The 25,163-nt window shown below is 31.6% G+C and overlaps 2 protein-coding genes across 11 annotated transcripts; one reads left to right on the top strand and one right to left on the bottom strand.

The window, feature by feature from the left end:
- Nucleotides 1-18,303: 18,303 nt before the first annotated feature.
- LOC139985877 (tRNA (carboxymethyluridine(34)-5-O)-methyltransferase ALKBH8) lies at nt 18,304-21,581 on the top strand. 7 transcript variants are annotated; one of them, XM_072000713.1, is made up of 8 exons: nt 18,304-18,405; nt 19,280-19,390; nt 19,460-19,691; nt 19,829-19,951; nt 20,049-20,246; nt 20,313-20,698; nt 20,784-20,939; nt 21,011-21,581. In XM_072000713.1, the coding sequence occupies exons 2-8, from the start codon at nt 19,289-19,291 to the stop codon at nt 21,563-21,565; spliced, it is 1,752 nt and encodes a 583-aa protein (XP_071856814.1). In that variant the 5' UTR covers nt 18,304-18,405; nt 19,280-19,288; the 3' UTR covers nt 21,566-21,581. The 7 variants fall into 7 exon arrangements, with proteins under 7 accessions (XP_071856814.1, XP_071856817.1, XP_071856815.1 ...); XM_072000716.1 differs by having other exon boundaries at nt 18,342-18,423; XM_072000714.1 differs by lacking the exon at nt 18,304-18,405 and adding an exon at nt 18,439-18,702.
- An 86-nt stretch (nt 21,582-21,667) lies between these two features.
- On the bottom strand, nt 21,668-24,922 carry LOC139985880 (high mobility group protein B1-like 1). Of its 4 annotated transcripts, XM_072000720.1 has the most exons (7): nt 24,403-24,757; nt 23,589-23,671; nt 23,142-23,316; nt 22,879-22,997; nt 22,657-22,799; nt 22,425-22,599; nt 21,668-22,331 (listed from the first exon to the last, which is right to left on the bottom strand). In XM_072000720.1, the coding sequence occupies exons 3-7, from the start codon at nt 23,248-23,250 to the stop codon at nt 22,269-22,271; spliced, it is 609 nt and encodes a 202-aa protein (XP_071856821.1). In that variant the 5' UTR covers nt 23,251-23,316; nt 23,589-23,671; nt 24,403-24,757; the 3' UTR covers nt 21,668-22,268. The 4 variants fall into 4 exon arrangements, with proteins under 4 accessions (XP_071856821.1, XP_071856823.1, XP_071856822.1 ...); XM_072000722.1 differs by lacking the exons at nt 23,142-23,316; nt 24,403-24,757 and adding an exon at nt 24,855-24,922; XM_072000721.1 differs by lacking the exon at nt 23,142-23,316 and having other exon boundaries at nt 24,403-24,758.
- Nucleotides 24,923-25,163: the final 241 nt, after the last annotated feature.

Below are 25,163 nucleotides of genomic sequence, written 5' to 3'. Positions count from 1 at the left end.
AACCTGTTCCTTTCACTTGTATTCTTTCAAGATATTGCGGCAAGGTGTTCGTATAATCCGCACGCTTGCGGTAAAAAGCGCGAGCGATCCTTGATTCGCGCGTTGCTATCGCGAAACGCTGCAATAATAGGAAAGCTGAAAAGTAATTATCGACAATTCGCGTGTTTCAACGGTTTGTCATATTATTTCGTTCGCGCCAGCTATACGAAACGTATCATCTTTTCAAATAAAAAAGCTGGCGCGGTGACTAACAAGCGAAAATTCCATTTTGCTTTTCACTTTGCTTCTCGCTTGTTTATTCGTAAAACCTGGATTATCAGTGGAAGGAGTTTTTTGTTTAATACCAAATTTTTATCTTTTATTTTTTTATTTACTTCAAGGACTACCGAGTTTCAACTTGTCATTCCATACGTACGCGGTAAGGAGTGGTCTCACAAATGGATCTCTACGCCACTGTGATACCGCATATACAAACAGGACACGTTCAAAGAAACGTTAGGGTGCATTCATACAGCTGAAGCAAAGAGTGTGCATGAACATTTCGTTATTCGCCCTGACGCAGTATTTTCTTTTTTTTTTTTTTTGCAAACCACAATTTGCAACCAACTTGGTTGGCTTTTCTTGGTCAAACGTAAAGTCAACTATCAACTGTAAAGGATCATAAATTAAAAGGAGATTTATACATACATTCGCTTTATCGTGACATTCCAGATGTTTTAATATTTTTCAGTATTTCCTCTATAATGTCTTGTAATTAAACTGCGAATGTTTATGTGTTTATCGTGTATCTCGAATTCTGAAGAAGCTTGGAACTTCCAGGATTCTTCAAATCCTAAGAAATCTTTGAGATAATATTTTATAATTCGTATAATTCGTGTGCGTTGTATTTTAGAAGCTTGGAATTATCAGGATGTCTCTTTGCTTATTCAAATTACGTTACGAATTTTCGGAAGCTCGTAGATGTTCATACGCGAGGCACGAAGTACTATATTTCAAAAATGTACAACTCACAGATAGAGTGACGGAAGACTTTGTAACACTGTTATTAGCAAAATACAGATTTGCAAACGCATTTTAAATCAATTTTTTTTTTGACTTGTAAAAAAGATGAAATATGGTTCGTTAGTTAAGGAAAACCGAGAACCTAAATTTACATTGCAAATCGACATTACGATATTTTGAATGGAAATTAATTTCAATCTGACTGTGATTCTATAAATTATCGTAACGTGGATAACTGTTAAATACGAAGTCACGGATTTCTCTGACGTAATCGGGCGTATTACGAAATACGAGTTAAGCATACGAACAACGTGAATTGAATTAATAATAAATTGAAGTAATATTTAATTAAATCGGTCTCTTGCTTCTTGCTATAAATGGTTTTTCATACATCAATGTCGTTTTGCCAAATTTATTTTTCGATTATCATCTTTAACATATTCTTATTCCACATGACAAATACTATGTTTGGCAGAGTGTTCGAGTGTTAGGTACTTAATAATTCAGACGAACACCATTAGTCGACTGTTGCTATTCGTGTCATAAATATCCAATAAACAATGTTTCCATTAAACCGTGTGTAACGGTCCTTCTACGTCCTTCGAGATCGTCCTCGAACAGAGCCACAACTATACACGTACAAATTGCAATCTCATCTAGTTTATTGAGAAATAATATCGTTAGACAATACCATTGTCAACGTAAGAATAATTATCGATGATGACGGCACCGTGTCGATGTAACCGCGATATCAATGACAGTATATAATGTGTCTCGGAAAAGTACTTGGACACTTTCTATGGAAAACTCTCATATATATGTATATTATATGCGTTTAAAATTTCATTAACACCGCAATGAGACTATCATGATCATGTTGAAAATGTACATAAAAATTGTAAGGCGTTTATTATAAATATACGTATATATACCAAAAGATTAGTATACAGCGTGAAGGTATCTTAAACGTATAATAAGCGTTAAAAATGGTCCCACTCGATATCGAAGCTTGTTTAACGTAATGGGACATCGGCTGTTTAAATACTTTTCTAATCTCTGTAAAATATACGCTTGCGTTAAATACGTTCCAACTTCTTTATGTACAAATATTGCTCTTCTTATTTCCACGTTCTAATTGCAAGAATACAGTTCCATCTCTCAGAGGCACGGGAACAATTTGTATAACTTGAAGAGAAGACATGTCACAACTTCAGTTTCTTCATATTTCATACAATCGTATCGTCCAGATGGGAAAAGAAACGATAACAAGAAAGATATCGAGTAAATTCCTGGAATTTCTTTTTCATAACCGTAACGCGATATTCGGTAGAATCTGCTAAAGCACGTTGATCAAAATCAAAATCACGAATGAAGAGTTACGTTGATCCAACTTTGCTCCTCGATCGGTTAATAGTTACGGTACACCGCGTAAGTTCCTACAAAACAGCCTGTATGTGTTACCCCAGATCGGAATTCCTATTCAAATCGATTGTAAATTCTTTAGAAAACTTTCACTTTCACCGTGAAGCCGCAAGAAGTGTCGAAGCAGGCTGATCGAAGTTCATAAGATTCTACGAGATTCGACGTAGGATTTCGATGAAAATCAGGGTGTCCGTAGCTGGTCTCGATCGTTCACGTGTCCGTTGCATTTCCTCGTTTGGCGCAACACTCGCTGCACCATGCGTTTCGCAAAGAAAAAGTGAGCGGCTAGCCGACTATCTCGGAGGCATTCACATATCTCCCTCGAGCGATTTAAAGCTTGGATTTATGTCGCTCGATCACGTGAAACTTTCCGCATGAGTTGAACGAGATACCTGGACGAACGCTATCCGCAAACTTCACCCATTATCTGTCATTGCCCTACTTTTCATGCCACTTTGCCATTTTTACTCCTCGTTACTCGTTCGCAAGCAGCCTGTCGATATTAAATTCGAGCACTTTGATCGATTCGTAGCAACGATATTTTAATTTATCCGGAATGTACAAGTGAGTTACGAGTAATTAGTAATTAGAAACAGCAGCTACTTTTCTTCACGGAATCGACAGACGAACTTAGATCATCTGTTGAAAAACGTAGCGATAGTTTATTTGACTATTTGCTAGATGTATATACTATTGCATACATTGACTGCCTAAATATCACTGCTTTCAATTTAACGACAAAAACCTGTCTATCGTTTTAGAGGAACCTTGTTCGTGTGATTAATAACTCAGATACCAAAGAATTTGAAGAGCTTGCCAAGCAACGACGTTTAACGGTTACAAATGTTCTTTCATTACTGTATATTGGTTTTTTGAAATCAATTTAATCGTACGATATTCTATTACGAACATAGGTACGACGATTATGAAGAATAAAAGCATTACCATTACAGTTCAATTTATCCGGAATTTTGTAATTGAAAGACATCTTGCCATAAATAAGGGAGAACAGCCGCGGTAATTTATTCTACCAGATGCCATTAGGTTCCACCAACTGATTAATTCAAAAGCTAGTTTATGTTTTCTGACAGAAAATTATAGATCAACGATAGGAAACTTCGCATATATCGGACTTACACGCAAAACGTTTCAGTTTGTCTTCCTTTTTTTTTTTTTTTTTTTTTTGCTACCGGTTTATCATAATGATGCTTCGTTCATACGACTTACGGATTAGACACGAATATGATAATCAGAAAGTAAATCTTTCGAACGTAACTGGTCGAGCTAACAATAAGTTCGATAGAACACACGCGATAATTTGCGTTCGTAAGTAACTGATCGGACGTGTCTATATAATGACGCGAAACGAAATTCATACAACCTCGTCATCAGGTCGTTGTCGTTTCCTTCAAGGCCATTCAGCAGAAAATGTACATACTCGCGATCGAACGACCATCCCACTCGTGAAAACGGACTGTGTTTTCGCCTATCGGATATCTCAAACGAAACGTTCACATTTGTAAATTCTGTGACAGCGTTTCCAATAGAATTTATGAATACGAACTTTTAAGATATGTATCTCGTAATGCCTTCCATATTTTTTCGAATCGTTTCCTGGATGGAAAATAATAAATTTGTCAATATACAAATTAAGATTTTGTCCTTTGGCAAATTGTTCAGTACTTTTAGCCCCGAGTAGCAAATATTTCTATTCTAGAAATTTATATTCTACAAAATAGTTTGTTTATATTATGCAAAATACATGTTTGCGATATGAAAATTTGTTTGTCCCCCGATCAGCAGATTCGTTGTATTAAAATGCTCCTGTTTAGTCATAAAATGACATGGAAATCTTAAAATCAACATAGACGTGCTTATCACGTTTTCCTCCTGTGATCTTCGATTATAAGTTGACTCTTCGTTATACGTATGTGTTATATGCTAACAGATAACTCTTGTACAAAATCAATTTTTGAAATATATTGTGAAACTTTACTGGTGCGTTTTGTATAAATTGTTACGAAGATATTTATTTGTTCAAAGTTTCATGATGTTTAATTTGCTCTCAGCATTCGAGTGGATGTTAGGCATGCATCTTACAAGTAACAAGTATCTACGTGTGGTGGACTCGGATTCGAGACTTACACAGCGAACGTGTTAAGATTATCCAAATTTACACATTCATTGACTCATACATTATTTAGTAAGACGGCGATGCTTAGAAATGTAATTTGCATGTAGGAAGTTTATCGCAACAAACGCACATCTTTCGACCTTAAATGTCATATATATTACAATGTAAAAAGAAGAACGTACAAATAATTGAATGGATATCTGTTGCAAAAAATGGAGAATTAAACTAATTAAATAGACTAATGTAGATAAACTGATTAAATTTCTGATTTATGCAGAGACCATTTAGAACAATGCACGCGATATCAGTTTAAAATTACATATTACCCACGGTCATATATAATTACATACAACGTACTGTCACTTCCTTGAATGCGTTAAAACCGGTCATCAATGGAGAACGGGATTTCTGGCCAAGATCCAAGATCATGGTCATTTGGCTGACCATCGACCGGTTCCAACTATGTATTACACCTTCCTCGATTCTATTTTTGTAAGATTAAATTTCACCAACAATGATCACGGTTTCGAAAGGATCCTTTTCCTGCATTTATGTACCTTCTTTCTACATGCCTATTATTAAACTACTAAAAGCCTCCTCCAATCTGCTTATTTAAACGAGGATTTTGAAATGAAGAATATTAATAAGAATGAAACGCAAATGTATATTTATCAACTGCTTCTTAATCAATATCGACAAGGTGAATATGAATAGAAAAACGATCAACGAAACGGAGTCACCATGATGTACCCAGATGGTTGTTGCTAACGATATACAATGCTGACATGCAACGTATTTCTCACATTTGACGCGACACAATTTTCGTGCAATTTACTCGGGACAGTCCTACTTCTGCGTGACGAACAAAGACATGAGATTCGAACAATGACAAAATCTTGGGACAAAGTTTATCGTATAAACGTATGTACGAATTTAAATAATCCAGCGAGAACGCAAAGTACACAAATGATATTAGAACGTCGGAAAATTGATTTTTAAGATTCGTTATTTAAAATCATTATTTCAAAGCTGTATCCATCGAAGACACAATCGCGTTAAAGATAGTTTTATAGTTCGTTTTAAATTAAGAACTTGATTGACTCTTATGCTAAGGAGGACGTCAGAGTCATTGAAGCGTTGAAGTGGAGCATGATTTAAAAAAGATTGGGAAATTACCATAGACCAATGCAATGATTAAAATCGCTATATGCCAGGATTGCTACTAAGCGCGATAGGCGGTGCCAGTACTAAACGTGAATCTATAGAACTTCGTAATATTTATTATAGCGACGGCTATACGTCCTGCGATTGTGAGAATTCTTAGGAAAGTACTTTCCCATGCATGGTACTTCTTCCATCGTTAAGAGAAAAGGTTAACTACAGATAGTTGAGGTTGTGCGTTGCTACAAGGTAGGTTGCGATTGGCTCATCAAACGCACCCTTATGAAAATAATGAATAGAAACCTGGAGAAATAAACGATTTTGCGCTGTCTCAAAATTTTGCAATATTGTCATCGGAAATAGGATGCAAGTTTTTGTTGCAACAGTAGCATCGATTTTCCTTTGATATTCATAATGAACGTCGTAAATCTTCTCCTGTTCGCTATTAAACTTTTAATGATAATTTAGCGAGTGGCATTTTTACGCGTATTATTTGTATCCTTTGGGATAATAAATTCAAGGTAATAAAAGTCAAGCCAAATAGAGATTCAGAAGGAAGATACGAAACAATATTAAGTATTCGAGGAAAAAATGGCACGAAAAAACGGCGAACCTTGCCGACAGGCTTAATAATTTGATACTATCGCCGTTTTTTATTACTTACACGCACATGTCGTTACCACGCTAGAAGAGTAACACAATTAACAGTGAGAAAAGTAAGTTTCTCGAAAAATCGACTTGAAACAGCAGAGAAGGCTTAATTATTCAACTCATTAACCATGAAAAAGTCTTTTGATTTTAAGATTCTTTAATGGAATATTATTTGCGTATATTCCTTACTGGTGAGAAAATCGTTAAAGCAGCGAAGCAAGAATAAAAAAAAACTATGAATTGTATTCGTTCAGAAGTCTCATTAATCGACCCATAAATTATTTATTTCATCTTCCGCAATGAACAACTTTTTCTATTAAACTGTTAATTATTCAATAATTTTTTAACTTAATGATTTTATTCCTGAAGAATAAAGGCTCTATTTGCCATTCAAATATCTTACATTTACTAAACACGTGTATCTGTTTTTATAAATAACAGAGCAATAAAAACTCTCTATACATATCTATGCATACATTCATAAGTATGATACTATGTAATTGATGCTGTATGTATAAATTGAAATAATTTGTTCATTGGTGGCTGTTTTACATTAATTATAAATCTATGCCGGACTTATGAAAGTACATGGAACTTAAGGAAACTGTTACACGTACGAACCATGATCATTTTTACAAGTTTAAACGTGCAAAACGAAAAAATATATTTATCGAAATGGTACGTAGCTTTAATAAATTTAAATTAATTTAAAACTATTAATATGTATATAGAACAAACATAATGATTTTTACTATGGAAATTGTATTTGTTTTATATATATGTAATGTATGTATTTATTTTAAACTCGAACGTTTACAGTTACTTAATACTATCTTGATAGAAAAAGCGCTTTCTTGTTCTGAAATTCATGCCGTCTAATAAATGGAATTATAATTGCTTATAATTTGCAATATAAAGTAGATAAAAGAAAACGTACATCTCTCTGGTTTTCGCGTGCAGTTACAGTTACAATCTTTCTTTCCTTCAAGTTCATGGTAAAAATTCTGATACGAATATTTCGTCTACTCGCAAGGTCAAGAATCATGGCCGGTCGAGAAGCCTTTTAAGTTTTATTGTAAACATTTTCATTCCCAAACCGAGGTCGCATATTTTTGTATGAACAACTGGTATCGTACGAGGACTTCTGGTTCCTGAGACAAGGAACAACCTACGTCAACGACAAATAACGAAATTCCATACGAACCATTCAAAACGAATTCTTTAAAATCGAATCTAGATAATCAATTTGTCAACTATGCATAGATTATACATTACACGTATAATTTCAACGTTTCTATTTGATTTATTAATATTTGTATTTTCTATTGCTCCGACTTTGATCCAGACATATTTTTGTTGTCCAATTTACTGAATTCAGCAATGCATTTTGTAGACGCAAATGGACGTATGTAATATCTATCCTTTTGAAAATGTTGTCATGTATTGAAGTTTGACATAAAAAGAATTTTACACTTAACGTTAAAGTGACTCGCGCAAGTGTCTGAACGCTTATTGATACTTTCTATCACTGCGTTATCTATGTCGTGCAAAAACTTTTGGAATTTCATTAATACTGTCGCGATTATACTGACAAAATTTCTAACTTACAATTTTTTAGTGAATTTGTAGAAGTTTTATAGAGCACTCGTTGCAAGCATACGTGTACGCAGAGAATATTTTTCCAATTAATCACTTATCAAGTAGCGAATTAAATGAAGCGTAACTACAAGTAAAAGAATTTCAACAAATTTACAAGATTCCAATGAAATTCATTTTTGCCGATTTCTATATCTTATGAGAAAGTAAGAGGATCGGATTTGTACGATCGGTAATTGAATCGAAAAAATATGTATTTGTTGGAATGCGCAAGGAGGCACCTTTTTTTTTATGGCTGCTATCGTAACTCAATAAGAGGGAACTTGGGTGGTTGTAACAGCGATTCTCACATTAAGAAGTCGCTATGTTATCCTGTGAACGATCGTTGTTTGAAAGCAGTTCCCAGCTGGTGTGATTGTTACGAGAACAATCGCCGAGAATCTTCCAATTGTCAAGAGCCAGTTCACATCTAACGATTAGATAACTCATTCTGAATTCCGTGACTCCACGCATCTCGGCATTCACGATTTTCATTTCTCCGAGACAATGTTACAACGAGCCGTAAATCAACGATACTTGTTCGCCTCCTGCGTTCAAAAACCTCTCTTTAAATAATCTACGTTTATTTATTCAAAACTTTCAAAGGCTGATGTTCGATGCCGTTAGAGTCTAAAAGGGAATTTTAATTAATTCCATTGAGAAGAAAGTTGATTTTCCAGATTTTACCTACCTCGCTATCTAAATCTCTACCATAGAATGCACGATAGATGTAATGTCGTTAATTCACTGTATAAGAATGATTTTATGATATTGCGAAGAAGAATATTGATACTTAGATACTTCGAGCTTTATCATTTTTATATGTATACATATGTATATATTTTATTCATTCTTTTTTTTATAGGTTTACGTAATTTTGCTTGTATGTGCATACACTTATCAGTTGTAAATATTATATCTGATTTGTAAATTAAGAAGAAATTAATGGTCGATAGCGACATTTATCGACATAATCATTCATCATTAACCATTATTAATCATCGATCATAACATTTAACAGTGTGTTAAAGTTTCAAATCGCGTCGTACTATTTATATAAAATTTATGGTATAAAATATTGCGATGCGATTTGAAATTTTAAAAGTAAGGAACAAAATCATTGCAGTTCGATTTATTCATATTCTGTAATCAATCAATTAACGGCATCTCTCCAAAGATAAGCAACTGTCGGAATACTTTTGAAAGGGTACTGTATCTGCGCAAAGTCACAAGATATTCCTTCAAATTCAATCATCGTTATGTTTCCGAATAAAAACTTTATTTACCTTCAGAAGAACGATAATGCAGAGAGGTGATGAAAGGGGGCTATAATTCCCCGCGTTCTTGAACTTTTTAACAGCGTCTGATTCACCATGACACGAGGCAAACTTTCAGAGAAAGGAAATCGGAACGTTTTGTAACGCCGTCCCACGTTCCCTGGTACCATTGCCACATCGAGTCTAGTTTTAGACATTTTTGGACTGGTAACGTTGCCAGCGTGTGCACTTTAGCCCGTAAAATTTTTTTCTTGCCGTTTACGGAAGCGAGTGTTATTTTAATTACTTCCCGTTTCGAACGCGCAGTTTTGGAGCGGCGATTGACCTGAATTCTTTTCCTCCGGTTTCTACCAAACACCGGATGAATCTCGATAGCGGAAGCTTGATTTCACTTTGGAGCGTCTCTTACGGCAAGTCGATTCTCCATTTCCAGTTATTACAACCATAGTGTCGCTAATAATGTTGCAGTTGACGCGACGTTAGGAGATCCAATTAAAAGAGAAAAACAGATTAGCACAGTAATCGAGCAATTGTCGAAAATAATGATGAATTGATAAATTATAAGAATTAACGAATTACCAAAATTAATTACCCATGAAGAAGAATTATTAAAAATTTTAATTACCGGAGAGAAAAAGGTACAATAAATTCTAATAATTAAATATTGGATAGATGATTATATCTGAGACAGTATTATAATTATATTAAGACCTTGAACCTCCTGGACCATAAACACGAATTTCTTTTACATAAGCATACACTTAACTGCGTTGAATGGATATTAGTTTGCATGGGCACGAAGAGAAGTGAAACGCGTCGATCTTTGTGTTTACAATTTCGTTGTACCTTTAGGTGTGGCTAATACGTATGCAGCAAACAAGAGAATATCCTATAATGGTTTTTCTATACCATGTTATATCGCAAATGCGGTGCACGCAATGCTTCAACGATGATACCGTCGCGTAGGTCGTGTTAAAAAATTATTTTCTGGCGAAGTCGGTAATCAAGGTATAACATCGCGATATAGGAAGTGTAAGAAACTAGCGGCTCATATCCTTAACCGAGACACAACCGACGAATCTTTTTCTTGTAAATATTTAATATTAATTCGTCTTCTGTAAAAGAGAGCTGAACAAATTTAACCGAACGTTGCAACCGCCAAAAATTTTTTAATATAAATGATCTATCAAAAAGTTATAGAACACGATCTGTCTCGATCTTAACTCAATATTAATTAAACAACGAGAGCCAATCTTATAACCGAGTCGCCAATAATCTATCATAGTGCTTGACGCTACTGTGATCGATTAATCAAGAAACGATATTAATTTCTTGCTAGTTACTAATGACGTGACATTGACAAAGAACGAACGTCGTATATCGATGATAGGAAAGCGACGAAAAATATAAAGTACAAAGAACCGCATGAGAACTTCGGTATCGGGTAGCTTCATCTGATCTATTCCTTCCGCTTTTCTTCCTCGGTTACAAGTGAGTAAGAGAAAGTAACAATCCTTTCACTCTTCAAATCGATAAAATATCCAATTTTAACTATGTTTCTATATGAACAGGCGTCGTTATACTACATTTTATTCAGATCTTATTCCTTTCGATCTCGTCTTCGCGCGAATACAAATTTCACGAGCCTAAATTGAAGTCTATTGTATTCTCGTAATTAAATCAATTACATTTCTGAATTACATTAGGATAATATCTTTGGTTAAAACATTGATGTTAATTAGACTTCATTCTAGAGGTCAAGAATAAAAATTCTTTTTAATATTTCCCGTAATAGCTTTCAACGAGTGATATTCGAAAGAGAAATTTCGTTTACGCCTAAATATGCATACATTGTAGAAATAGAACTTAAGAGATTGGTTATTAATAACTTATGGAAACATAGTTAGAAAAGAAAAGTTGCTGTTTTGATAGGCGTGTGACGTGCACTGTATCGACATACTGTAGAAGCTGACAGGAAGCTAGTTAAACATTCAAGATAATATTTCTGCTATGTATCACTTCGTCAATAGGTAAATTTCAAATAAGAATATCGTTATTCAGTTACCACTAGCATCATCGTTTCACTCGATTGCTGCATATACCTATATTATATACATAATTAAATTAGAATTCACAAGTATGTCGAAAAGAGCTTAAACAAATATTTTACTTCGTGCTATAATATATGCAAAAAAAGAAAAAGAAAGTGAAAGCCGAAACGACACTTTCATAAAATATTCTATATTCCTTCATTCTCAAATTATATATTTATATCTATTACTCTTTCTAAAGTATCTTCTATAGCAAAGAAATATTTCATTTCTGTGTCTCGTACATCGAAAACTTTATATAAACGATTCTTTCAAGTCCAAAAAGTGCCTCGGATGCAAATTTAAAGTTTAGCGTGTACAATCCACCCTCTACGCTTACACGACACTACATAATACATAGTGTCACGTTCCTACTATTCCCCATAAAATACGTATTCCTCTCTATCATTAAAATTCAACCATAAGACGCCTGACACCGTAGAATTAGATATCAACCGTATCTCTTACTCGAAGTATCCTAGCCGGATGTAACAGAAGATTCTGTTACATGAATTGTGTTTTCGTGTGGGACGAGAGTGCAATATTCGCAAAGAGAGCAGTGAACGTTCGCACGCAAAGTGCCACACGCAGTCCTTGTAAAATGTAAATGGATCGTGGTCACGAGTAGACATCAAACGTTGCACGTGTCTATACGCAAATATCCGCGTGGTAATACGCCGCACGTGACAACCGGCATTAGAATGCAAACGATCTCGCGGAATGTCGATTTCCGATCAATCATTAATGCCTTCGAACGGAAAGCCGCAAAGTAGGTTGGCAAAAATGTTTTGCAAAACAGAAAAAATCGTTTTCTCGTTGTCGGACACGCGTCACACTATTTCCTGACCTACTTCGAATCTTCAAAAGTATACGTGCAGTACGAATGAACAGAAATAGTAACCGCAGCGGATTTCGCCTGTAGAATGCTGTGCAAATCTATAAAACTTCCGATTCCTTATTTTTAGCTTTTGGAAAATAACTTTCGAGTTTAGATCAGCTTAAGTATACCATAATTTATTATCGGCAAGCAGTAAACGTAAATAATAAATCGCTTTTGTTGAAATAATAAATCGTAAAATTGCGATTGCTATAATATAAATAATGCACAAAACCGATTGCTTAATTGTTTTGGGACCGATATAGAATTAAAATGGTAATCTAGCAAGAGATATGTGTAAGTACAGAAAAATTTTTCCAAATATTCTTAACGCATAAATCAGTGACGAAAATTAGGTTTCCATTAATTTACCTTCCCTGAACAACTGAACTCTTTGCCTGACCGAAGATTAATTAAATTGCTAATTATATTAGAATCTCCACGATTTTTTAATCTTTCCTTAATTTTGGAAATTTATCTTGTCGATAACTTTATCTTGTCACTAATGGAACCAAGTATCTCTATTACGATAGTTTTTTGTGTCGTTTTATCGTAAATTAAATTATCATAAATTCTGCGAATTATACCATAAAAAGACTTGCAAGATTTACGAAAGATACTTAAGTATCAAAGAATCTATGAAAATAGTAATACCACGGTGTTCACATTTCGAGTTAATTCATCGAGCGAAATATTTCGCAAACTGAGTCACAAAAGGGAACAAGAAACACCGTTCGCCCATTTATTCGTTGGTGAACGGTGTACAAAAGAAACGTTAATTAGCAAAAAAACATTCTATGATGCTAATTTCAACTAAATCCGAGTAGCTGGGTTTCACTTTGTAACGCGGCGCCGTAGCACACGGTAATGTATAACGCAATGTAAACGATGCCCCAATTATAATAAGGAACGTAAGCACGTGCTAGCAGAGCCATACACGCGTTCACGCAAATTGTGATGTACTTTCACTTGGATTTCGTTGAATACACCTGGTAGATACATGGAAAGATAAGCAAGCCGCGGTTACACCTTCCGCGCTTACAAACTTTAGAAGATATTATCTTTACGTCAGAAAACCTTACTGTTTCTTGGATTTTACGTTATTTAGAATCGTCCTTCTGAATTCCCCATTCGTCTAATTTCTGTTGTCTTCGAGATATTTTTATATAATGGAGATCTATCTAAGAGTTGTTACTATAAATTAGGCAGCTTGGTTTCAAGGATACGGATTCATGGCTCTCGGTTGTAAGTTAGAGATTTGAGATTCCTAAAACGACAAACAATAATCGTATACAAAAAATATACATATATAAATATTCATGTAACTTTATAGTAAAGAAGTTCAATTATTAGGAAACAGATTAGAAATGAAGCAGAGGAATAAGGTGAAAGTGTATGCGCGTCCTAAATTTCCTTGTAAAACGTTGCGCATCATTCATAACAATCAGGGGCAATGCTAGAAAAATATCAGTGATGTAATCACTGATTGATATTTATAAATGCATCCACCAATGATTCATATGATAAAAAAAAAAAAACAGTTAAATGCTAATCCTGCAAAGACGAAGCGTGAGAATTTTAATCCCTTTTTATTTACTAATTCTTTTACAATCCCTTTGAAATTTTTACATTTTTACACTGACAATGATCATGACAAGCAATATATTTACAACAACGAATACGTATTTACGTAAGATTGTTAAAAGACAAACTCAACATGTTTCTCAATTTTCCATCTCTTTATATTACCAGCGTTATTTAAAATTGCTTAATCGATGACCGCGTACTTGCTTTGTGGTATAGACCGTTATGTTTGATCTTTATTACGGTACTTGTATTGTTATGACGAGCATTGCGATGGAATGTTGCTAGATACGTAAATTCAGTTTAAGGCAATTGTTACGTTGTATCATGTATCGTAACAAATAGCTATATCGTTATTATAATATCGTTATTAAACGAACTGAAATTACAACGAGCATTCGTCTGTGAATTACTGCCATCCAAATAGGAAAATTATATTTTTGTACGATGATTTTTTTACAATTGAAGGAATCAAAATGAACTTTGTTCGTGTCCGTCTTTTTACATGAAAAGAAAATAATTTCAATAAGTGTATCTGTGATTCTATCGTATCAAAATTATATTCAAATATCTACAAATCATGTATGAATAGATATTTATTAAAATATGTATTCTTACGTTAACACATGTAGAATAAGGTTCCTATCTTTTAGTAGAAACAAAAGTGACTAAAGTTTAAATTAATTATAGCAATAAATACAATTCAAACTTTCACCTACTGTGAACTAACATTGAAGAGATAATCTTAAACACAGGGAGTTTAGTGTGAATTTCTTTTCATTGGATGTTTAAAAAATGACGATTTAATGAATATTCTTTACGAATAACAACAAAACTTTCTCTGGTATGTAACGAATATGAAAGTGACACATTTTATGGAGGAATCTGGTCGCAAATTTGTAAACGTCAGGAAATTGCTGCAAGCTTTTGCAGCTTAGTTGCTACTCACAAATAAGTTTAGTAAACTATTTAATTATTACTTAGAATGCTAAACGACACTGCAGTGGCTATTATTAGTAATAAATACACTGCTCAATTAGATTATTCGATTAAAATATTAAACCATGTTCAATTAAAGATAACGTTACCCGTTTTAAAAATACATGTCATAGATAAACATAAATTCAATTCTACAAATTTAACAAGTCGCAGATTTGTTTCATTCATTAAATTTTGTACGCGCTATATTTTGGATATTTTATATATTTTCATACATTATGCACATTCTGTACATTTTTGCACTTTTAAATTTCCCATAAATGTATCAAAATTTGCAGTCTATTCGTTACAATCAAAACCAAGAGAAATGTTCGGCTTTCCCCGACGTGCCATAGCTGCATGAAGGACATTTAAACACAACTCAAAAAGCTCATTGTGTGCGAATTTTCAACACAAAGGAAACTGAGGAATCACTGTAACTTACGGAAATGTTTAAACAATTATCAAAGTAGCTACAAACCTTCTATGGATATATTGTGTATTTAAAATTTCATTAGCACTGTAACGATATCGGATTATCATGATTATATTAGAAAAACTTGAAACAAACGTGAAGATGTACATAAAAGCTACGAGGTATTTACTGCAAGTGTACGTCTCGCAGAGGGTACAAAAATATTTAAAAAATCAATTATCCATTATATGGAGAAACAACGTTATTTAGTAGAATCGTGGCTAATTCATCCTTAAATATATATCTGCAGTAAATATCTTGTAATTTCTACATACATTTTCAGATCGGTTTCAAATTTCCCCGATAAAATCGCAACAGTGGAATTCCAAAATCTTTTATATACAGAAATACATACATGCGAGTTTGCTATTGAAAATGTTCAAATATACCACCGGCCATAAGTGTTAGGATACTTATTGACGCTTAAAATATAAACTTACTGCTTTGCGCTACTTTCATTTCATAGCTATTGTATTATAAATCCGTTATCTCATTTAAACCATACGTGAGTCCTATAAAATAAAATACGAAATACGAGATAAAATAAAATTTCTTAGAATTTTTCAACAAGTATAACCAGTAGGTATTTTAAAATACTTATCGTCGACGGTGTACATGAGCCACTGTACACGACTTCTCAGACCAGGAAACGAGCGTATAGGAAACGATCTTAAAGAAGTCGATTATATAAAGGTACCTATCTACCTACCAAAAGCGAATTATCGCGTTTAAGAAACTGTTCTAAGCTTATTGTTAATTGTAAGAGCGACTAAGATATATGTTTAGGACGATGATGACCGCGGATGGGCCGAGCCGCGAAAAGAGGGTGGTTTACTCACCGATGGTGCGTCGTTAACGACGTCGACGTTTATTAGAGACGATCAATGTGAGAACTCGTTGGCGTCGCGATGCACGCCGTTCAACATTCCTTTCAGCTTGCCTTGGAGTAACTGGACGCCAAAGCGGTTTCCCTCTCTCGAATCGCATCGACTTCTTTACATTCTACTCCAGCCTCGATCATGGCTTTCACTTCATCCGTCGAGGAAATAGTGAACCATGATCTCGCGGCGACGTTCGCACGCGACGTTGTTGGTCCAGCGACGACGAGACCGCGCAGCTCCGACGAATCTGGATAGAACATGATCCGCGTAACGCTTCGCTTTTATGGGGACTGAGATGCATTTCTAATTACATGCTAGTAGACGAGGACTGTGAAAGACGAAAGTAGTCGGACAACATTTTTGCAATCTTGTAAAAAGTAATCGGATCGCGAGGAAGATTACACAGATGGAAATCTTTTGAATTTTAATATCCTTCCGACCTCGTGAAAGACAATTCTGAAAGATTTCAATTGTACTTTAAATCCGATATATTCTCATCTATTATGGCATGAGAAAAGAAAATTAATGGGAATCTTTTTTGCAATTTTGTGAAGAGTAATTGGATTGCCAGGGAGATTATCTGGTTGCAAATCTTTTGAATTTGAATATTTTTTAATCTCCTCAAAGACAATTCCAAAATGTTTAAACTACTTTAAATCTGATATATTCTCTCTCTCTCCCTCTCCCTCCGTCGCCCTCTTTAACTCAGCTATTACGAAATGAAAAAGAAGAATTAGGAATTGAAATTGTGATCAGATTAAATATAAATAGTTATTAAGAAAGTATTTTTTTTTTTAAGAAAGAGATGACAATTGTATTTATCATATAACAGATGCTTGAATGAATGAATTTCCGAAGTTCGGAAAGATTTATAACGACACGATAATAGTAATAGTAATGATAGATTGATATAGTACTTACAATAAATTATTTACCACTGAACATTCAAAATATAAATTTCTGAATAATTTGAGAAACTAAAGCGAATATCAGAAACGAAAGAGATATTACAAACCTTGAAAATAAAAGAGAAAAGATTAATGTGATAAAATGAAAAAATAAATACAGTAATAGTAATTATATATATCGTAAATAGTAACAATATAATATAGTAATAAAATAAATTTTGACATGAGAGACATAACCTATTATTTATAAATAAAATTTATAAAATTGTATCAGTTCATTTGATAAAATTTCTTAATATGAATTATTTAATAATTTCTGCAATTAGAGATTATAATCGAAGTAGCATATATTTAACACAATAAGTTTCCCTTTCAACTGCGTTTAACACATTTAGAAAATAAGCATTCTAATATAAATATTTGAAGACAAAAATCAAAGTTACTGTGTCGACATCTATGCCCACTTTCTTCTAGGAAACATTACAAAATTGTTTCAGCTGTTAATATAGAAAACAATACTTTTATTCAAATTGCTGAACGAACTAAATAGAATCACCTAAATATCTAACTTATGTATTGTTGTATGAAAACACTTCTCAGGACGAAGTTACATTACATTATTAAAAGTCACATACAATTGTGGAAATAGTTTCTTTCTTATCATTTTTTTACGGGACTTAAAAGCCATCAATATTTTTTAAATATAATCATACATTTATTTTTCGATATCCTAATAGAGTATGAAAAAACAAATTCAATGATATATCTTACCGTTCCTATCATCTAATCTTGAAATATTTGATATGTACTTACGTATGTATATTCAATTATGTTCAATAGGCAGGTAGCAAAATTAAAGAATCCAAATTTTTCAGCTCTAAGACCAAATTTTTTAACTTTTGAAAACTCAAATGATAATTTACAATCCAAAAAGTTAATTAAAATTGCTTTTATCTAAATATTCCCTCTGATTTCATAGTTATAAACAGACTTTTAAAATCGTCCAATCCATGTACAACGAAACATTATAACCATCTAGCGGTGAAAAGGTGAAACTAATTTCTTTATAACAAAATTAAAATATGAAATTTCTTAATCTATAAAGCGAATTCTTGAACTACTCAAGAATAAAGTTAAACCTTTAACTCCTAGTAATCAGAATGTTATATCGTTTTCTTAATTAATTAAATTAAATATGTAATTAATTAATTATGTACAATTAGTGCAAAGTGCCCTATTTTGGGCATGATGGCACCATCTATCAATGTAAAAGTTTACTTTTTGTTAGCACATATCACTGATTCATCGGTAATCAAAATAAGAAACCAGGGTGAATATTCAGATAAAAGTAATTTTAAACAATTCTTTGAGTTCTAGAATATCATTTGAGCCTTCAGAAGTTAAAATTCTGCTTAGAAGTCTTGAAATTTGAATTTGAATACACTTCGGACGTCGATATCTTGGTTAAATGATAATCATCAGTTATATTTTGACAACTTTATTATTTTACTTAATAAAAAGAAGAAAATTTTATTATATTCTTATTTGACATATTTTTATCTATTTCATTTTGAACATAACATGTATGAAGTTATTGATTTGTTTAAAGCTTTCTGCACATTTATAAGTATATATGTATCCACAGCTATTACAGAAATCTGTGTGTGTGTGTGTATATCTTACAATGAAATTATTTTATATTCCTGAGCATTGCACATGCACAGTACTTCAGGTAGAATTTTACCACTTGAATGTTACATGAAGTTACATATTTAATTAGTGCACAGAACAATCTATTGACATTTAATATATAGACAAACTAAGTAAATTAATGCTATCTATTTAATTATAAAAAGATATAATTTTATTTTACTTATCAAATTCAAAGTACTCAAAAAATACTGGTCTATAAATATTCAAGTCTGTATATTTATTTAATTTATTATTTTAATTTAATTATTCATAAATAGAGAATATTGCATAAAATAAAATTTTAATGTACATCTATTACATTGATTTTTTAATGTTCATACATAAACTAAAAATATCAAAAAGTATGCAGTAATTAAAAATGTTATTACATAGGGAAAATATTTATGTATATGTAATAAAAGTACATACAAATGAATATAGTACGTAATAATATAAACATGCATATATTTTAAGGAAATTTATAAAATACATTCTAATATTGTTTAATGCAGTTAAAAATAATGGAACAGAAAATGAACAAGAAGAGCCATCGTAAGCAAAGACGAGCATATCATAGACTTCTTAAAGATATGGATATTAAATGCTGTGATAATCCTACACAGGTTAGTATTCTTTTATGTAATTTATTCATTATAATATTAGGAATATTTTTTCATTTTACTATATTACAGTACATAATGATTTGTAATGCGGGATTAGTGACTGGTTTACAAAGAAAAACATTACAAGATGTGATAGATCCATTTGTTGACTTATATGATTTAATAATGCCACTAAACAAGTCATATTGTTTTATTAAATTTTATTCAGTAGAAGTTGCTACATATGTACACGATAAAATTAATGGTAACATTAAAATTAATGGACAAAATACACCACTGTATGCAACATTTACAGAATCAGGTATATAATTTATCTTACAATCTATATAGAATTTATTGCATTTTCTTGTGGTATTAATTATTAATTAAAATGTATACTCGTCCACACAGAATATAAAGATTAAATTTTTATATTTTGATATTATGAATTTATTTTAGTCCCTGATTTAAATTATTGTGGATGGTCTTCAAATCTTCCTCCTGGACTTAAATTAATAGAAAATTTTATCACTGAAAAAGAAGAAGAAATGTTATTGAGCACAATTAATTGGTCTAATGAAGGTAACGAAAATCTTGTTACTTTAGAGAACATTAATAAAAGAACATTACAAATTATCAAATTATGTAAATTTAACTGCAATATAAATCTCTTTTTCAGAATCGTCAGAATTGAAACATAGGAAAGTTAAACACTTTGGATATGAATTTCAATATAATTCAAATAAAGTAGATCCAGATAAACCTATTATACCTATACCTGAAAACTATCAATTTTTAAAAACGCTGTTCAAAAAATATCATGATGTTCCATATGAATATGATCAATTGACAATTAATCATTATTTACCTGGTCAAGGTATATTTCACAAAGATTATCCTTTAGGATTATTCTAAATACAGTAGTAATGTTTTAAATTTTAAGGTATTCCTCCACATATTGATACACATAGTGCGTTTGAAGATAGTATATTGTCATTATCATTGGGCTCAGCTTGCATAATGGATTTTAAACGAGAAAATGAAAAAGCTGCTGTCCTTTTGCCTGCTCGCTCATTGTTAATCATGTCAGGAGAAGCTCGTTATGCCTGGTCACATGGAATTTGTCCTAGACATAATGACATAGTAAAATCTTCAAATGGAGTGACAACTCAACCACGAGGAACAAGAGTATCGTTTACATTCCGGAAAATACACAGGGGTGATTGTTGCTGTAATTTTCCGGAATATTGCGATACTAGACAGAATAACGCTACTACTCTGATCGATAGTAAAATAGCTCTAGGAATAGAAAATTCTTATGTACATGATGTATGTATTATAAATTACCATTTATGTGCGATTGTACTTATATTTAATGAGTTATTAAATAAGTTTACAACTTTTTTATATATAGGTTTATGATAAAATTTCAAATCATTTTGACGAAACAAGGCATAAACAATGGCCCAATGTAACCAAATTCCTTCAAACTTTAAATACAGGTGATATCTTATTAGATGTAGGATGCGGGAATGGCAAATATCTTTATCAAGCTAAAAATATATTTAAGGTATGCATTACACATTATTTAACTTTATATAATAACAAGCATAATATAAAAACAAACCCTCTGTAATATAGGTTGGATGTGATAGAAGTTACAATTTAATGAAAATTTGTCGCAGTAAAGGTTTCGAAGTTTCCCTATCTGACTGTTTATATTTACCTTATAAAGACAATAGTGTGGATGCAGTAATATGTATAGCTGTAATTCATCATCTTTCGACTCACGAGCGAAGGAAACAAGCCATTTCTGAATTAACAAGAATTCTTAGGCCAAATGGAAAATGTTTAATTTATGTATGGGCAAAAGAACAAGAAAAGGATTCTATTCAAACAGCTTACTTGCGATATAATTTAAGTAAAAAGGAAGACAATATTTCACATACACAAAAATTAACAGAATATGGTATAACATTACCCGTGCATGAAAATCGTACAAAATTTGTCTGTAAGGATATGCTTGTTCCATGGAAAAGAAAAGGAGGCGGCAACTTCCTTAGATATTATCATGTATTTGAAGAAAATGAACTATCACAATTATGTTCAGAAGTGCCGAATCTTACAATAAAAAAGGTGTATTATGATCAGGGGAATTGGTGTGTAATTTTACACAAAAAAGATCAAATAAATTAATAAAATCAATTTTTAATCAGAATCATGTTAATCATACCTTTTCACAATATTAGTAAAGAAATAATAAGTTTAAAAATATAACAAGAGTATAAGGATTATAAATGCTTTAAATGATTTTATCTTTATTGGAAAAAGAACAAAATACATGGAATATATGTTCTATACAGGGTTTTAGATATAAATAGTCCCTGATACCTAATTTTATCATTATAAACATGAATAATGCATAATTAGACAAGAAAAGTGCACTGTACAAAGCTCACTCTGCTTGACTTTTACTTGTATTGTGCTTCAATTGTGTATAACATATTTAATAGCAATATAGATTATTATCATTTAATAATAATAATGTTATTATTATCTGCATCATACTTTTCAGTATTATTACTATTGATATTAATGTTATTACTTGTATTAGATATCGTTTGTAAATATATTAGCACACCTTATTCACAAAAAATAATATTCAATTTGTCAAATAAATGAAAAAGAACAGTTGCTTTCAAATGCTATTTCCAAGAATTATAACCAAATTTGAGAGCACATAATTTTTCTTCAGATTTGTCGATGTCAACAGTGTACATAATATATACAACGATTGACAATACTAAACTATTAGTAAAATTGTTATACATTTTTAATTGGCGAGTGCTTGATTTAGGGCAAAGTACACTGTCCCTTCATTCTTAATAGATTGAGAAACTTATACAGGTCCAACTTCTTCTGGATCATAGTTTTTTACTCTTTTATTATATGCAATAATTTCCTAAATAATTAAAAGTTCAAACATCTGTTAAAATTACATTTTAATAATAATAAATATATATTCAATAATAAAAATATTGGATAAGTTATTTACTCTTTCGTATCTGGCTCTATCCTCTTCTGCTATTGCCATATATTTTGATTTAGTTTGAAGATCTGTACTCATCCATAATTTACCCAGCTCTTTAGCAATATCACCAACTCCCATTTCTGGATGTAATTCTCTCATTTTTCCACGTAATTCTTGACAAAAATAGAAAAAGGCAGACCTAAAACGACACTTGTAAACAACACATCAAACATCAATCAATATTGTAAACACATACAGTGCCCTTTTAGGTGCATCTTTGTCTCTGTATCGTTTTGTTCCTCTACGTGTTGGTCTCTCTGTTTCTTCATGGCCTGTGTAATGTCTATCGTAATAATACATTTTCTTATTGCAATGTGCTCCATCTTCAAGATGCACAATCTAAAAATACAATGTAATTCCATTAACACATGTATATATATTCTTATTACATAAATTACTACTCATTTTATATACTTACCTCGTTTTTCACTGGGACTGCATTGATTATAAAATTCTTACTTTGAGTATTTGACCACTTTGCTTGATTGTTTGAAACACTAGACACATTTCCAGGTTTCATCACAGGTTCACCACATTCTAACAAATTAAACAAATAAACATATAAAAGCCATAATTTAATTGTAAGTTTCTTGATGAATATTATATTTTTGTACCATTTTATTTATTTATAACAAGATTTTATTTAAATCTACATTTTATATAAATATAATACACTTTTACCTGGTGTCATATTTGTCTGACCAACAATCATTGTGTCTCTCATTCCAGAATTCAAGGAATTATCACCCGTTTTTGCAAGATAAACATTTTTTCTGTCATTTGATTCCATAACTGTATAAAATTCTTTATAATGTTTCGATCAAGAAATGAATGATTTATCCAAAACCACAGTAATCTACAAATAACATTTTCTTTATATTTTATTGATTTGTTATTTTTAATCATTATGAAATAAAATTTGATAAAGAAATATGTAAAATATGAAATAGTAATTCAAAGTTTTAAATATATTATCTATAGTATAATTTATAAATCAAGTATCCTTTTTATTTGCATAAAAATAAGATGCAAATAAAATATATAATTCTTATACCAACTTTTTATATTATGTAGGATTAAAACATTTAAATATTTTACGATAGTGATTAGATATTAAATATTACTTACCACAAATATAGTTTATAGTAAGTATATAACAGATTGTTGTCATGTCCTTAATAAAACAGCATAATAGATGAATATTTCAAGTTCTGTAGAAATATAAAAATACACAAAATTGTTTAAAATATTATAAATTACATAACAATAATAAAACATAATATTCTCTTTTGCTTTCTAATAAATTAGTTACCAATAGAACAATGTTATATGGAGAGATTTTTTAATTTGTTACATTAATTACATGTTGTGCATAATTAATGTAAAACTTCGCAATTTGAAAAATTTTTGTTTATACAACCTTTATTGCCAAGAGAACAAATTCAACTTTTATAAATATTGTAAATTATTATTTAAATATAAACAAATATAAACTACATTTTACATAAATACAATTAGAATTTGTGATAAAAATTCTATTTAAATTGTATAAACATCAAACTTTTTCATTATGATATAAAATGATATACACATATATATATATATATATATATATATATATATATATATATATATATATATATTGATATATATATCAAATACCTTGTAGAGAAACGAAATATTTTCAAATATGAGATGAATAAATATATGATTATCAAAAAATAACTAAAAAAATAATGAAATACTCGAATATATTAAAAATATATAAGTAACGAAAGAGGCGAATGTAACAGATATTTACCTACAGATGACGTACAAAGGCAATCGCTACTACAACAACACAATATAAAAGCTATCTTATGACGATACACAACTCGAAAGAATGAAAAAGTGGCGAACGGAATATAGCTAGATACGCGATGTAGATGGTAATCAAACTTACCGATAATAACTGAAAGTAAACGTTACAAAAGGGCTCGGGAAAGGTAATTATAGGCAACGCGAAATGTAACTTATTAAGCATCCATTCCACAGATCGGCCCTATCTATACGTATCTATCCGTACATATCACGCGTACCGTGATCAGCATTATATACGAAACGCGTATGATATCTAAATACAACTTTTACCAAACACACAGATTGGAATTTCTTGAAATTCGGGATATTCACGAATACGATATTCGCCAGTTATTGAACCATAGAATTCAGATTATTGACGACAAGACTCAACGTTAAAAACAGATCGTATAAACCAAGCTGATTGAAGCAGATATGACCGGGCATGGCCACTTGTGTGGTGTACATATACATACATATAATACGCGCGAGCGCGTGCACTAATACATAAATTTTTTAATACTATTTATTTTTACAAAACTTTAAACCTATTACCTTATTGTTAAACGTTTCGTTGTTCTATTTCGGCTTCTATCTCTAAAATCATGTTACAATTTCAAAGGAATTGAGAACAACAATTCTTTAATAAAGGAAATATTAAGGGAAGTTCATACGTCGGACGATGATGTCAAATGTCATCAATACATATATTTTTTGACAATATTGGTTGGAATAAAATATGTATGGGAACAAAAATTAACTTAATGTATACTTTTTCTATATCGTTCGTAAATATTATAAACCGTCATTCGCATGATTAAATATTGATTTAATTCTCGTTTAGAAAAATGTACGAACTATATA

This window comes from Bombus fervidus, chromosome 3 (genome assembly GCF_041682495.2).
Source record: "Bombus fervidus isolate BK054 chromosome 3, iyBomFerv1, whole genome shotgun sequence".
Classification (NCBI taxonomy): Eukaryota; Metazoa; Arthropoda; class Insecta; order Hymenoptera; family Apidae; genus Bombus; species Bombus fervidus.
The sequence above is the reverse complement of the archived record's forward strand: the minus strand, read 5'-3'. Positions and strand labels throughout refer to the sequence as shown.

Bases quoted from the DNA above. Each gene is read 5' to 3' on its own strand.
- LOC139985877 (XM_072000710.1), top strand. From the start codon at position 18,657: ATGTATGAAGTTATTGATTTGTTTAAAGCTTTCTGCACATTTATAAGT. The intron at 19,692-19,828 runs GTATATAATTTA...AATTTATTTTAG, and splicing joins TGCAACATTTACAGAATCAG to TCCCTGATTTAAATTATTGT. The intron at 20,247-20,312 runs GTATATTTCACA...TTAAATTTTAAG, and splicing joins TCATTATTTACCTGGTCAAG to GTATTCCTCCACATATTGAT.
- LOC139985880 (XM_072000720.1), bottom strand. From the start codon at position 23,250: ATGGAATCAAATGACAGAAAAAATGTTTATCTTGCAAAAACGGGTGAT. The intron at 22,600-22,656 runs GTATGTGTTTAC...GTGTCGTTTTAG, and splicing joins GATGCACCTAAAAGGGCACT to GTCTGCCTTTTTCTATTTTT. The intron at 22,332-22,424 runs GTAAATAACTTA...TTAATTATTTAG, and splicing joins ATAGAGCCAGATACGAAAGA to GAAATTATTGCATATAATAA.